This window comes from Lathamus discolor, chromosome 13, assembly GCF_037157495.1.
Source record: "Lathamus discolor isolate bLatDis1 chromosome 13, bLatDis1.hap1, whole genome shotgun sequence".
NCBI classification, from domain to species: Eukaryota; Metazoa; Chordata; class Aves; order Psittaciformes; family Psittacidae; genus Lathamus; species Lathamus discolor.
Window position 1 is genome coordinate 10482063 of NC_088896.1, and position 15938 is coordinate 10498000.

A 15938-nucleotide genomic window follows, 5' to 3' on the forward strand; every position below is an offset into this window, starting at 1 on the left:
AAGTGGATGCACGGCTTCATCCTGCAGATGCAGGACACGGTGTGCCAGGAGCACACAGCTGCCGTGGGGTCACTTCTAGCCTGAAGTTGGGCTGAATTCATCTGCCTGTGGGCGGTCAAATCCCAAGTGTTTCAATGCTGCAATTCCCTGAATTCGATTTAAAATACGGAATTATTGCAGCCTGACATCCCCAGTTGTATCTACCAACCCCCATGCTCTGCCTGAGCCCTCTCACCTGCAAGCCTTACCGCTCCCCAGGAACAGCAAAGGCTTTTGAAATCAACCCCCTTATTCCGAGCAAAGCACATGCATGATAGAAACACAAGCATTTAACAATCCAATCCATCTTTATTTTGGTAGTACTTCCTGCTGGAAAAGGAAAAACCTCGGCCTTACAAACACAACGAAGTGGTAGAAGACAGACAAGTGGATAAATTAAACTCCAAATGACTCCAAGCGCCCAACCGCAACATCAGGAGGAGCGTCACCAATGTGTCACCTTCAGACCCAACACCTTCTGTGTCTGCTGCCAGAGTCCTGGATGCTGTCTACACAACAGACTGCACTTTCTATACAGAGAGCTTTTTAAATAAAGGCTTTTCTTGGGGGCATAGATGAAATCAGACCCATTCAATTCCTCCATAGAAAAATACAACCTTGTAATAACACCACAAAGCAAATGCATCTTCCAAGTTTTGGGTAACTATTTCTCACAACCACCCTGCAAGGTAACTAAACCCATTGGAACTGGTAACAGTGGCATAAACCGAACTGATCTACTCCAAGTCCCACAGTCAGCCTGAATCCAGCTGCCTTGTCTCAGTTTTATCTGCTAGAGCACAACCTGGGTGTGTGTATCGCGCGGCTGTGATTTGGCATGAACAAAGGGACTTAAAATTGCAGGAATAAAGCTCTCAAAGCAGAGAATCCCCTGGGAATGTAATTTTGCATGTTTTCCCCTATTCTGGCAACTATAGCCATCGTATGACACTGACAGATTTCCGATACAATCCACTATGATTACATCACTGTTTGAGGTGGCATCTTGTGCCACATTGACTCTATGTCCCCACATCAAAAAGATCCCACCCAAACACAGAGTCCATCTAAAGAGCCAAATTCTTTGTACGTGTAGCTGCATAAATAGAGTGCCACCATCAACTAGGTTACTCCAGAGCGAACAAGATCAGTACACCAAGCTGAGCAAATAATGCTGCTAATAGAAGCTTTCTTATGATCCAATTGAAACATTAGGAAATAAGAAAGCATTTGAAATAGGGTGACATTATCCAGAGCTATTTTACAGACTATTAACTTTGACTTAAAGTTAAAAGAAGGCATCAAGGCTGACAGGTCACAGCTGTACTTTGCTAAGTTCACATAAAGCGAGTGCTGGACAGATGTGCACATGACAGCTGAAACACCGTTAAAAGGGAGATGGCAGTAAGAAAGGTGGGATTTGGATAAGACACCTAACTTGTCTGTACATACATGGGAAAGCATCTGAAGACAAAATTCCGGGTCCCACCTTTGCTCCAAATAAAGGAAAATGCTCAGAGATGGCAGCAGCAGGGATGCAGTTGGGAGCAATGGGATGGGGGTTCCAAGGGGCTAAATAAAAGAGCTGAATTTTGGTCATTTTAGTTTTCTTATAGGGAAGCTTCACCCCCAGAAAGGTTGAAACTGGAGCTGCAGTTTACAGACTGGTGCTTTAATCCCATTCTTTACCTCCATTCTGTTTCCAGCACAGGAGATTAGGGCATATGCAAGTACCATGGCTGAGGGCTCCTCAAAACAGCGAGGTTCATGGTCTGTGCTCTTGACGTTCCCCTGGGGAAGCAGATGGGATGTCCACATGTTCCTGCAGTTCTTGGGCTCAGATGTGAACTACAGAACAAAACCTGAACATGTTGGTGCAATCTATGGTTACAGAAGAGGAAGCAAAGGTTGTATATAAAGAGTTCACATCTCCCCATAGTAAAGTAGGAAACTAATGACAACAGGTTTGGGCTCAACATGCTGACAAATCACTATCAGATGTATAACATACATTATTGCCTGATAAATACAAACAGTTGGGACACATAACTCTGCCTTAACCCATAGTCTGAGTTTTTACAATTAAAACAAAGGTCTCTTCTAACTCTAATGCGAAGATGCATAATTGATATGACTTATAAAGCCAATGTCTCGATATAAATGCATCTCGATATCTGTTCACTGCAGAACACAATGAACTGTTAGCAATCTTTAATTTTACGTTATAAAACTAAAAGAAGTGATGACAGCTTTGTGTAGAAAACCAAAAAATATATCTATTTTCTTACATCTGCCATACCTTAGGCTAAAGGACCACCTATTCTGCTTTTCTTAGTGCTTCTAAGACAAAGCAAACGTTCCTGTGCTGAGCACACTGCTGCATTACTTACTGCTATCACAACAAAGACGGATTAGGAAATACTGTTGCACGTACTTATGAAATCACTGTCAAGGAAAAGGAAGACATCTAAGAAGGACTGCCTCTAAAAGCAACTGGCAGGATACATGTTGTTACACCCAACAAAAGAATTAGGACTTAGTAATGAAGACAGGGAATACTCACATCTCTGCAAACCCCGTAGCTACACAGTTATGTCTTTGTACTTCCACCAAGCAGAGAAAAGAAAGCATCCACTTCTGTACACCCCTTGAACCCTACAGTGCATGCATTACAAACACCAGTGCCTCCCGTATCAGCAGCAGGAATCATCCACAGCTGCCAGTAGAAAGAAACTTGTGAGTCAACAAGTGCCATATTATATGTGTAAAGGAACATTTTCACATTGGTTGGATACCAAGCTAAGCTCGCAGTGGAATTCAGGACCCTCTTTGCAGTGAATACGATTACTTTGGAGTGGGTTTGCCCCTCTCTTACAAGTAGGTGCATCTTCTAAGCATAAGCAGGGACAGAGCTGCTGGTGGGAGAATAGGACCTTGCAGGGGTATGTGTCTGCATGGCACCTCATTGGGCAGGCAGCAATACCCAGCCAAGGGCATGGGGCAAGGCAATACCCAGTGAGCAGGTCCCACAGGGCAGGATGCTCCAACAGCAACTGGTTTAGCTCAGATGCAGGATTTGCAGTAGGGATCCCAACCTCAGCACAGCACAGCCGACGGAGGAAGGCAGGCTGGTGCTCCTGCACAAGCCACCAACACCAGGAGATGACGACTGTCGTGGCAGCATCTTCTTGCTCAATGGAAACTGGGAAACAGCAAAGGGAGGAGGAATTTCCGGTCAGCCAGAACAACAGTGGGGATGCTCGCCGCCATTGCGGCGATGTTCCTAAGGCCAGGATGGTGCAGAGTGCTCTGTGCTTCCAAATGCAATTTTCCTTCTCCATCCCAGCTCGGGTGTTTCCGACGCACATGCCCTGATGTCTGCACAGAGGATCATCACTGGCACAACACACCGGCTGCAGAGCAGGTCTGGACCATGAGGAGCTCAGAAAACAACTCTGTCTTCCTGTGTCCTCTCCCACCACAGTGTGCTGTTCAGGGTGCCAAAGGTGCTGTCCTCCTCCTCCTGCTCTTTAGCAAGCTCCACAAAAACCTGGGACAGACAAAGGGAGTGAATACACCACGCTGCTTGTAGGAACTTTCTTAGTAGAATTCATGCTAAAAGCCTCATGAGTATTGAATGTCTTGCTTCATGTCCAAGCAGGAAGGTTTTAGTATTTTGGGGTTTGTTCTCCTTGCTCCTCAGCTCATCAGGAGAGCAGTGAAAAGGAAGCTGAACCAAATATACGCTGAAGGACATTTATGGTCAGCAGTAACTAATACAGAATAAGCAATATTAAGCCTCAGCTTTACCCTCCGTTTCAAGGAGCTGGCTGTCCCAATTCACTTTGAAAAAGGGGGTTTCAGGTACCCAAAAATACCCAAACAGGCATCAGCAGAGCAGCCACAGCTGCCTGAAAGCCAGGCACAGGGCACAAGCTGCCTGTACAGGACTCCTCATCCCCTCTATCTTCTACATAGCCAGCACGAATTAAATCCAGCCCAGATGCCTGCAAAAACCCCATCAAAAGACCTGCAACACCTTTGCCTGGCAGGGTTTACTTCCACAAAGTACCATTTGCTTTAACGTACCTGCTCCAGCGTTGCCTGAGAAAAGCTGTACTCCTCAATGTTAAAGGCGTGTTTTACTGTTGAAAGAATTAATGAGAGCATATTTAGGGATGCTTCATTATCTGACACCTTTGGATTTAAAGCATTCTAAGCCGGTACAAGTGCTCACTCTCGATTTCACACAAAACAGAGTTGAGACAGCAGTAATAATAGAAAACATAAATCAAATAGATTTGGAACAGTAATGCAGAAGTGCCACCTCATGGCAAATGTGTCGGTTATAGGGGACAAAACGATTTCTGTATGTGATGCATGGCAAGTGCTTAATTACCTTCTTCCAGCTTGGAAAAAGAACGTGAAAGTGACTGTACATCTTCTTTAGGAATTTTATATGCCAAAATAGAAGCAAAACTGCAATACAGAAACAAAGAAGACACAGCTTCAGGTGAGATGACTCAAAGCAAAAAAAAAAATAGCATCCATCTGAAGGGATTTACGCTCATTTTCTGAAGGTTACTGCAGGCATTTTGACTAGTTACCATCATAGAACACAACAGGAATGATGCAGCTCCAGACCAGCTGGTTTATAACCCTACCAGAGACCCAGGTCCAGGTGCATCAGCTGTGATCCCCTGAGACTGCTTTGTGTTTCATGCTCTTCAGCTTGGATTCAACCCCTCGTATTCTCTTATAAACTCATGAAAGAAAAATCACTGCCCGGAACTCCTGTGGTTGTGAGGTTTTGCCTTTCAAATGAACTCCAGCAGAGGCCACAGGGTCCACCGGGACTTTGCATCATGCAGTGGTTCCCGCAACCCACACTCCAGAACAGAGAGCTGCTCTACCCCACACATCCACTTCTGTAAACTGAACCCTCCCCTCCAGATCTCCCCCATTTGAGGAACACTCCTTATACAACGCCCTCAGTGCCCTTCTGGAGAGTTTCACCAAGCCAGACCCTTGAGTTCGTACAGCAAATCAAAGCTGTTGGCAGAAAACCACCCAACCCACCCTCAAACCCTAAGGTACCCCCTGAAAACGCTGAAGCATTTCCAGACAAGGGCCAGTGACTCAGATTTTACCCATTTCCCGAGGGCCCCAACTGAGGAGGAAGCCGTCAGGCAACAGTTATGCAGAAATGGAGTTTTGCTTCCTCCGTGCCGAACATCTGCAAGCAGGGCTTGCAGCCATCGCCTGGCAGCTTCTGCTGGCCTGCAAAGCCCTCCCTTGTCTTGTTTTTCAAGCTATGCGTAAATATTTGGTGTAAGTTTTACTATCCTGGCATCCCCTCCTCGGTGCCAAGGAACCGCTGCGGAATCAGGGGCTTTATTAACATCAACCTTTCCCATGCATTTGCTCAACTTCACCTTTCCTGGCGATTCGCGTTGGGGAAGATGTGCAAAATCTGGCTCTGCAGATACTCCACCTGCTGTACATCTGCTGCTTCTTTTAGTTTCATCTCCAAGAAGTATCCTCTGCCAAACTTACTTTTCAGGTGTTGGACCGTACCTATACATCTACCAGTTGCAGAGAGAAAAGGAGAGTCGCACATATTACAACACACTCAAAAAGCAGCTTAAGAGTCATAGAATCATAGAACAGTTAGGGTTGGAAAGGACCTCAAGATCATCCAGTTCCAACCCCCCCTGCCATGGGCAGGGACACCTCACACTAAACCATCCCACACAAGGCTCTGTCTGACCTGGCCTTGAACACCGCCAGGGATGGAGCATTCACAGCTTCCTTGGGCAACCCATTCCAGTGCCTCACCACCCTCACAGGAAAGAATTTCCTCCTTATATCCAATCTGAACTTCCCCTGTTTAAGTTTTAACCCATTACTCCTTGTCCTGTCACTGCAGTCTCTGATGAAGAGACCCCCCCCAGCATCCCTATAGGCTCCCTTCAGGTACTGGCTTAACTCCTCACAGACCATTTACTGCAGTTTAAAGCTTAATTTTGCTCCAAGTTTAAGGTGCATAATAAATTGTGTATCCATAGTTTTAGCAATATATTCTAGTTGGCTGCTGTCCTACCCTCCCTGCAGGAAGGCCTTTGGTGGTACCTGAGCTGCCCGGACACCAGGATGGCCACACGGTCACAGACAGCATCTGCCTCCTCCATGTAGTGAGTGGTCAGGATCGCTGCTCTCTCCTTATTTTTAAACGCTGCTCGAATTGCCCGCCTGCAAAACACAACCAAGAAAACCCCTGAATAAAACATTGCTCATGAAACTGTAAAGCCTGGGTTAGCAGGAAGAGGGGACTGTGATGGTCAAACGCAAACCCTCTATTTTATGGACCAATACTACCAGAATTAACACCTGAATTTTTCACAAACATGACTCAAATCTACACTCCTTATATTGCTCTGAAGATTTCTTTTCACTTCCAAGCTTTAAATCTCCATCTGTGCCCTCTTCCAGAACAGCTTGAAGTGCACCTGGCACTAAGGATGCATTCGTTATTCCCTGTCTATGGCTCTCCCTAGTGTTAACAGGGATAACGCACACATAAAACTGGACAGAGACAAGCCTGTGGTCAGCATAGCCCTGGCAGCACTCACCACATGTGCTGCTTGGCTTTTGGATCCATCCCAGTAGAGGGCTCATCCAAGAGTGTGACCCGTGGGTTGCCCAGCATACTGAGGGCAAAGCACAGCTGGGAGGAAGGCAAAGGGACAAGGTAAGGACCCCATGGATGCTGAGGACACCCCACATGGGCAGCTTGAGCAGCTCCCCCATACCTTGCGCTTTAGACCCACTCCCAGCTTCTTTGTTGTCTTCTGCAGGTGATCTTTTAAATCCAGGGCACTTGAGATGCTGCAGAAGGGGGAGGACTGCATGTGAAAAGCTGAGAGTGATGGCTTGGCTCTCCCCTCAGCACACTGCATGCAAACAGTCTCATTTGAAGAACTCGGTTACAAATGTTTGGATACAAGGCAAAAAAGCAGAGCAATAAGCAGAACTGGAGCTGGGTGCTTCCATACAAAACCCACCAGCCCCATGTCCCAGGGCAGCCTATGGTGACAGCCCAGAAACACCTCCGAGGCCCAACTCCCCATCCTCTGCAGAGGTCATCGATAGCACTTCATAACTCTATAAAGAGAATATGAAACTACAAATGGCAGTTGAATTTTGCATGGTTGAACCTGTATCTCCTCACCTACAATTCACACGTGCTGAGTCTGCTGAAAAGATCCAATCAAACTTAGAGGGAAAAAGGATTATATTGGGGAAAGCGGAAATAACCTCCAACAAACCAACCTCTAAGAAAAGCATAGCTAACCTTAAACATGCCTATAACAAACTACTTACCGTTTTATGACTTCCTTAACATCAGACGGACTCATTCCTTTGATAGCACCATAAATTTCAAAGTGTTCCTGCAATGTAATATCTGGCCAAAGCGGGTTTGTTTGAGGACAGTAGCCCACAAATTTCACTGAGTCGTCTTCACTGGGCAGGCCAAAAGCATCATCTCCCATCAAAACCTGCGAGGAAAAAACGCAAACCTTACTCAATATTGTAAGTTTCAGAGCTGGTTTTGTAAAGTTTTAGTAAAAAACACTTGGGAATGCTTGCAATAATAATAATAATAATAATAGCAATAGTAATAATACTACATTAATTTTCTGTTTGTAGCACATAACGTACTTGCCCACTGGTTGGCTCAATCTCTCCAACGAGCATATTAATTAACGTGCTTTTCCCAGCTCCATTGGGTCCTAACAAACCCAGTATCTCCCCTAAAGAAAGGGGAACACAAAACATTGCCTATGAAGTCAGGTAAATGGATTCAAGAGTTGTTGCTGCAACTAAAACAGCTCAACAGCAAGTAGCTGAACTCCCAACCTTTCTTTACGCAGAGAGAAACACGTTTCGTTGCCACTTTCTTTATTTTTCTCCCCAGAAGAAATTCCTTCCTTTCATCAAACTCTTTGTGCAAGCTGCTGACCAGGATTGCTGGCATCTGGAACAGGAGAGAGAAGAGGCTGTGGGTATCAGCAACTCTGGGAAAGCTCCAAATCCAGGTTCTGGGTAGCACCACAGCGTTACCTCCTCACTTTTGGGGCTTCTCAGCACTTCTTGCACTCGCAGCCTCTCTGCCTTCACATCTTCATCTTCATTCTCATCACGTGGCACATCTGGAAACTTCCAGGTTTTGGCTTTTGTAAAGCACTTTCTAAGGGGAAGAAAACAACGCGATGCCGCTGCTCAGCGCCCAGCTGAGATTTGCTCACTGCTTTGATGCAGAAAGCAACTTGTGTTTGCCAGCCCTGGGAGCAACACGTTTCTGCAGCACATATGAGAAGCCCCAAAAGAGCAGAAAGAGATGTCAATAGCTGCAACTATGTCATCTTCATGCTGAGCTCTTTGTTGGTAAAGGGAGTTGCAATGGGAAAGGAAGTTCCCCTATTTTTTTTTTATAGTCCTTATAAAACTCCCGATTTTGCACTGATATAACTTAAAGGAAAGTAAAAAACCCATTTCTGCACTTTAGTGACTGAATTTCAGACAAATTAGGAGAGCAAATTCTGTAGGCACCTGGGACAGGATATAACCAAAGGCATTACATTATCTGCAACATCCCCCATAGCTATACGCTGCATACTCCAGTTTCATCACCAGCGTCACTTTCAAAAGCAGCTCCTTCGGATTATTACTTTTACAAAGTCTATTCAACAGAGACAGACCTGAAAAATGGATCTTCTCTCACTGTCCTCCCTCCATTCTTCAGCTCGAAACACCGCAGGAGGAAGAGCCACACCACACACTGCACATAGGGCTAAAACAGACAAATACAATCTGGTTACTCAGACCGCTGCTGCCCTCCGAGGCTGGTGACCTTACGGGTGATCCCACCACTGTAATGAGCCACAAGAAGCCCCAGCTCTTCACAACCACAGAAGTGCTCATGTGTCCAAGATGCTGCTCAGTGGATCAACACTGAGGATGCACAACCGGAGCCTGCTTAGATTTAACAGCAATTATGTGGGGTTTCTGGAGAGAGAAGGGGCTGTCCCCTGCTCCAGCTCTTGCTCCATCAGCATGGACACCCATATTAATCAGGACAAATACTGGCACCGCTGATGAGGCTGCTGTAGCAACAGATATTGAGGTGGTAGGCACTGCAGCTTTACTGGTACTGTTCACACTGCAGCAGGTTGCAAAAGCTGCGGGCTCCAGCGATGCTCAGCATTAGATCAAATCTTTATTAATAAAGATGCCTGAACAGAAGGGGCCTCCCAGCAGGAGCTGGTAATTCTCTACAGCAAACATGGCAAATAATCCAATAACCATGCTTACAGCTAGAACTGCTACCAGGAGCCGGTCCCACGGGTCGTAGTATCCGCTGTTCCTCCGCTTGCCTTTCCATGAGACCTGACAATGAGGAAAAACATATTCAGGTAAATAACCACCTATCAGAGACTGCTTATTCTATACCACACTTCAGTCTCCAATCCACTTCCATCTCCAATTTAAGTTACATTGCTCAAGCACTTTCTGAGCTCTGCAAAGACCCTGCTTGCACAAGTCCAACACCACTAAAACTCCATCGAAGTCCCTGCGGTTGCTCCTGGTTTAAAGCCACCGGCTCCCAATTAACCCCTCTCCCATCTCTGGGTTCCTTCAGCTGAGAAATACATGGTTTTCCTTCAGATATTTAATGGAAGACTTGCTCCTTTCCTTATTTTAGAGCTGCAACACTTCACTTTCAGGATAAAGTTGACTCTTCACTAGCAGTTGCTATTTTTCACGTGTTGAATGGCTATAGATGATGTTATACCACTGCTGCCCCGTTACCATTACAGACACCCACTCAACCCCAGTCATCTGCAACCTCGCTGGAGAGGATCTCCTGTATCCCCCTTACCTTTATAAAACAAATCAGGCAGCCAATAAGGGGGTAAATGGGAATGAAGATGGAGAAGACATAATGCAGGACGGTGGTTATCAGGTAATAGTCCAGAAAAAAGGCCACTTCAGTGACAACGGTACAGAGCAAGGCTGTCTGTACAAAAGAAAAGGGGGAAAAAAGTTAATTTTCATTTAGTTCAGACTATCTAAGCACAAATAATCTAATCTGAGATACGTTATTTAAAGCTTTTATCATGCAGGATATGGCAGTAATTCACATTAGTGAATGGCTCAGATTTCCTGTGCATTAAGGACACACAGCACAATAAATCAGCTCTGGAGATAACCGATCTCCCCAGCTAACCAAAACCGAGGTAAAGTTACTCACCACTGAAAATATAAATGACCAAAATTCCTTTGTATTCTGGACTTTTTTAAAGGTGAAGGAGACCACGTAAGTGAAGAGCACGACTGATGGGACATAACCAATCAGGCAGAAAATCTGCAACGAGAGGAGAGGTTTCTCAGGAAAGCAAGAACCCAGGGGTGGATGTTCTGTATAACTGGCATGACTTCAGTGTGCTTTATAACTCGATTCATCTGTGTCACTTGACTTGATATATTTTGCCACCTTGGTACATACAATAGGCACTATCAAAGACACGAATAATAATAATTAATAATTAATGTGGATAGGCAGGAACACGGTTTCCTTTAAACCATTTCCGCCTGTTTAAATAACACAGGCTCCCATAAATGCTGAGCTCAAGATTTTGGCAAATATTAGGAATTCCACCTTCAACCTTAGCATTTGTACAGGAATGAAAGCAAGGGTAAATGATAAACCAGCCCTGCAGCACAACAGTCACATCCCAAACCTGATTAACTCAAGAGCTCTGGGAAAGCAGTGAGGAGAATCTGATTCTTCTCAATTACAGCCAATATCTCAGGGAAGGCCACAGTGAATATAAAAGACATGAAGATTTGTAGCCTCTTCATTCACATACTGCAATTCGTTGTGGAGCTGCTCTGGGTTCAAAGTCACTGTAACCTTGTCATTAGCAGCACGCTGAGGCAAAGGGAGCAATTACCAATCAGCAGCAAAAAGCACAAAGCAGACTGAGCAAGCAGGGCAAAAAAGGACAGTGCTTCCTTGGAAGGTCCTTGTATGTTAAAGCTCTGTTTTATTCCAGTTTTGAATGGAACTCCAAAACACGAGTAGTTTTCCCCATGAAAAGTACTACTGTTTTGCCTTTGGTGCAGCCTGACTGGTGCCTCTGCTCCAGCAGCCTCAATTAAGCATTTTCATGGAATCCCAGACTGGTTTGTATTGGAAGAGACCTCAAAGCTCCTCCAGCTCCAACCCCTGCCACAGTCAGGGACCCCTTCCACTGGAGCAGCTTGCTCCAAGCCCCTGTGTCCAACCTGGCCTTGAGTACTGCCAGGGATGGGGCAGCCACAGCTTCTCTGGGCACCCTGTGCCAGCGCCTCAGCACCTTCACAGGGAAGAGCTTCTGCCCAAGAGCTCAGCTCAGTCTCCCCTCGGGCAGGTTCAAGCCATTCCCCTTGGCCTGTCCCTACAGGCCCTTGTCCAAAGCCCCTCTCCAGGTTTCTTCTGACCATAGAGCAGTCTTCTAGTACCTATCTAAAGGGAACTCCTATCCCCACTGCACTCACCACAGCAAGGAACTTGCCCACATAGAAATAAACACCATAGTGGAAGGCGAAGAGGCTGCCTATCATCAGGGTAAGGATGGAGAAGAACAGCGGGAGGTCAACCACAGCTTGCCCAATCCAGTAAGCAGAGGGGTAAAGCCCTGCTATCTTCAACTGCGTGTATGCTTTGATCTGCAATGGGACAAGAAAACACCATGTTAATTAAATACTAATTAAAACACCTCTTCAGATTTTTCCTCCAAATCCCAAGTTCTTGTGCATTCTCTGAATCAACACCCAGGAGTTCACCTTATGGTTTTCCGCATTATCCATGGCAAAATAGGGTGGCATTCCAGTTACGATGATTCCCAGCAACACAGCTTCAAAATAGATCTCCAGCCTGAAAATTGTGTCCGGAAGGTTCTGAAATATAAAGCAGATTTCTTCAGTACTAGAATGTGTGTGACCAAAATAAATGCATTTAGAATCGGAACATGACTGTAAATGCTGATAGATTCTGTGTGTCTCAAGATCATCTGAGCCACAGCAGGAAGAAAAATACCTATGGAAGTTCTGGAGTATTTGAAAGTGTGTATAACAAACTCCTAGTGCATTTATCTCCTGCAGCAGGTCCTCTCCTCCCCTAAAGGCTACCCCAGCTCTGCACAGGAAGCAGCAGGCCTCCAGCATCCTCACATTCTGCCCCCACGAACTGCAGGCAACCTGTTACAAACTTGTAATGAATTCCCATCCTCTTTCCAAGCCCCTTTTTCCTCCTTTTCACAAGCTGCAGAGCAAAATCCTGACACCTTTCACCATAGAATGGTTTGGGTTGAAGGGACCTTAAACCTCATCCAGTTCCAACCCCTGCCACGGGCAGGGACCCCTTCCACTAGAGCAGCTTGCCCCAAGCCCCTGTGTCCAACCTGGCCTTGGACACTGCCAGGGATGTGGAATTGTCCTCCTCATGTCATTCCGATGCTTTGCCACCTACCCTGTGTTTAAGGGTGGTTTCTGCTGTGCTGCTCACCTGAATGAAGGGGTTACTCCAGATCTGAATGCTCTCCGTCACATTTAAATTGCGCAGGAGCAGATTGCTGATGATGTTCATCAAAACCGGTAGGGAATGCACCATGGTACTGTTGAATATGACCGTAAAAACATAGTTCTGGAAAGGAAAGTATGTGCTGGATTAATTCTCCTGCATGAAGGGTAACACCCTGAGAGGGGTCTCCTATGGGCTTGATTAAACCTGAACATGGGGACAAGTCTTTGCACAATAGAGGATGCTTTGCAGGAGGCTCTGGGCTGCTCAGGGTGGTTATAACACACCAGGGTGGTTATAACACATCAGGGTGGTTATAACACATCACCTAATTCAGGAAAACAGTCATGCTCACAGAGAACAAATTATTTGGGATAAATTCCCAGCATGTTTTAGCAACTGTGACACCGTGACAAATGATGCTCCAGGCAATTACAGTCTGAAAAACAAACCCTACAGCAACCCACGCTTGTATGGTCTTCCTAATGCATTTAGAAACCAGGCAGGCCCAAATTCACATTAGCTAAGGGCTGCCCTGTCACACTGATATCAACAGTTTGTAATGAATAAAAATGGGAACAAGAGACAGAGCTGGCATGTTGCAAAGCAGTTCCTTTGCTAGATTAAATATGACCCCAATGTTCAAATCTGTTTCACACCCCTCCAGTGACCATAGTGAAATGAATACTTACAACCCACAAAACTCATTTTCTTTACACATGAGAGCACAAGGGAATTATAGCTCTGTCAAATTGTACAATTCAACCAGCACAAGAAAAAAAATGAATCCCTGTGCCAGGTCTCTTGCAAAGTAAAATATTCTTGGCTGTTTGTATCCTTGGGGGGAGAAAAAGGGGATGCAAGTTTTATTGGTCTACCATAACTATCATTATGGGAGAACATTCATTTTGATAATCTGATAACATTTCCATTCCGTTAATACAAGTCCTCGTTACAGCCCTCTTGTATAAGCAATATCATATGATATTATTTGATTATATGACTCAATATGTGCCTTTCAGGCTGGAGAACAGCAAACCCAGCTGCTTGTCTGCTCCTTGGGATACAGCTGAGCCTGTCTGGCTCTCTTACCTGTCTGGATTCAAGATCAAGCACATTTAAAGCTGCGCTGTGGGGTGCGACCGAGACGTAATCACTGTCATTGAACATCTCCAGGAGGATGTTCATGCTCCCAAGAGAGTGGACAATGTCATCGATACCAGATTCTGGTGTAAGAGAAAACACTATTGAGTCATGAAATTGCTTAGGTTGAAAAGCCCTTTTAGATCATAAAGTCCAACCATTAACCCAGCACTGCCAAGCCACCACTAAACCACGGTGGCAACAACCATGTCCCTAAGCACCACATCTACGTGTCTTTTCCAAACCTCCTCAACACTCATTAATGCATCTTCTCAGTGGTACAACCCTATGAAGAAAGATCGCCGTTTCCTCACACCCAAAGAGAGTTCCCTGCTATTCCAAACAATAGGAATGGCTTTATTTTGGCTTCCCACTCAACAGCCTCCAAAGAACAAGGAAATGTTATGGCTTTATCCTCCAATGCATTTGCACAAGTCCAATGGAGCAGAGCTGCCGATGAGCGTTATCGGGAGACTCAAAGTTTCGGTTGAATTCACTAAAATAGCAGGAAACCAGCAGCACTTTGATATGGTGTCCAGAGAATTTAAGTTGCATTAAGCACAAACTCCTGTAGCTCAGACACTCATTCCTATTGCCTGCATTTGCTGCTATGCACATTTAAAACATCCCAAGTTGAGGCAAAAAGCCATTTTCCAAACTGTTTTATAGCAGGATTTTAATGTTGATGGATCTAAATGGCTCTGCAGCCAGTTCCTTCATATAGGTCATTTTATGACATAGTGAGCATAAAGCTACCAGACATGGAGGAGGAGGAAGGTGTCCAAATCAATCCCTGCGGCATGAAGGATATTCACTCTCTACCATCTCTGGGCACTTGGAAACTCTTCATTTGGCTTAATTACATGGAAAAGGTTTGTCCCCAGGCCCAAAACCTGTACACATCATCCTTCCCCACCTTGTAAAATGCTATCTTAGAGAGAGAAGGGGAGACAGGAGCATCTCTGCCTCCCTACCTGTGGAGTTCTGCAGCAGGAGGCGACTCCTGTACTTGTGAGAGCTCTCTCCGGGCTTCAGCAAGTACAAATCAGGGGAGAGCTTGATGGCAGCGATGGAATTTTTGATGATGTGATGTATGAAAAACAATAAAATCTGAACTACAAGAAAAATCAGGAAAAGCAACAACCTGCAAGGAAGAGAAGTTTGGGGTTTACTAAAATCCAGCCAAAGCCAACCCAGTTTCTGCGCATACTACTAAACATCACCTCCCTCACCCCACAAAAGCATGCATTCAACAGTAATGGATAGCATCACTTACTATGTTTTAAATATAACTATGAGGAGAACATTAATCATACCCTACCCTTTCTTTGCGTCATTCAAACAGGTTTTGAGCATTTATGTATACAAATGAGAAAGCCCCAATACTCACATCACTCTCACACACTTATTTTCCCGCTTGAGACTAAGGAAATGAACTTTTGCTATGGTGGCAACCTGCTTCTTCCAGAGGGCTGTATTGCTCATTGCTGGTGCCTTTGTCTCCGACAGCATCAGGAGGCTCTGCTCCATATCATCCAGGGATTTTGTATCCATTTCATCCTGCACTTGCTGGGAATTGAACACGCTGTAATCTGAAACAGAAGAGAGTGAAACTCTACAGTGTGATGCTCTGGCAGAGCACGGTTTGAAATGGTAGGGCTGGAGGAAGCTGGGTGGCCATCAGTTCCTGCCCCTTGCTATTGCAAAAGCCATCTCATCCCGTCCCAGTGTCTCAGCTTAATGCCAAGGTCAATGACAGCGATCTACCCAAAGCTCTGAATCACGCACACAGCAGACAGTATAACTTTCTGCCACTCAAAAGGTGTATTCGCCCCTGTTTCTCACCGTTAACCTACGTATGCACTGGTATTAGTCAGTACCAGCGCATTCAGCTGTTAAATCCTCTCATACCCACACAGAAAATTGCAGAGCAGGATAGGTTACTAGCCTGTATCACTCAGAAAGCTCTAGAAAGATTAAGATAGCTTAAACCATTCAAAGTACACATCAAAAGAAGAACTGATTCATTCTGGAGTAACACTAAGTGATCCCAACTTTATTAGAATTGAAAGTTAATTTAAAGGAGGGGGAAAAAAGAGACAAGTTCATCTATTTCAGCCTTAAGAGC

General features: G+C 45.2%; 1 protein-coding gene across 3 annotated transcripts in view; it reads right to left on the minus strand.

Moving 5' to 3' along the window:
- Positions 1 to 328: 328 nt before the first annotated feature.
- The window catches only part of ABCA5 (ATP binding cassette subfamily A member 5), a 32719-nt gene continuing 17109 nt past the window's right edge, over positions 329 to 15938 (minus strand). For all 3 annotated transcript variants that reach the window (XM_065693387.1, XM_065693388.1, XM_065693386.1), the window contains exons 20-40: positions 15201 to 15402; positions 14785 to 14954; positions 13760 to 13893; positions 12653 to 12790; positions 11932 to 12045; positions 11644 to 11814; positions 10355 to 10468; positions 9983 to 10120; positions 9415 to 9489; positions 8802 to 8893; positions 8164 to 8290; positions 7960 to 8077; positions 7762 to 7853; positions 7423 to 7598; positions 6852 to 6927; positions 6672 to 6766; positions 6172 to 6291; positions 5475 to 5624; positions 4439 to 4518; positions 4129 to 4184; positions 329 to 3589 (exon numbers count right to left, since the gene is read on the minus strand). In XM_065693387.1, the coding sequence (XP_065549459.1) occupies positions 3482 to 3589; positions 4129 to 4184; positions 4439 to 4518; positions 5475 to 5624; positions 6172 to 6291; positions 6672 to 6766; positions 6852 to 6927; positions 7423 to 7598; positions 7762 to 7853; positions 7960 to 8077; positions 8164 to 8290; positions 8802 to 8893; positions 9415 to 9489; positions 9983 to 10120; positions 10355 to 10468; positions 11644 to 11814; positions 11932 to 12045; positions 12653 to 12790; positions 13760 to 13893; positions 14785 to 14954; positions 15201 to 15402 (2546 nt within the window). In that variant the 3' untranslated portion in view covers positions 329 to 3481. The remainder of the gene's footprint in view (positions 3590 to 4128; positions 4185 to 4438; positions 4519 to 5474; positions 5625 to 6171; positions 6292 to 6671; positions 6767 to 6851; positions 6928 to 7422; positions 7599 to 7761; positions 7854 to 7959; positions 8078 to 8163; positions 8291 to 8801; positions 8894 to 9414; positions 9490 to 9982; positions 10121 to 10354; positions 10469 to 11643; positions 11815 to 11931; positions 12046 to 12652; positions 12791 to 13759; positions 13894 to 14784; positions 14955 to 15200; positions 15403 to 15938) is intronic.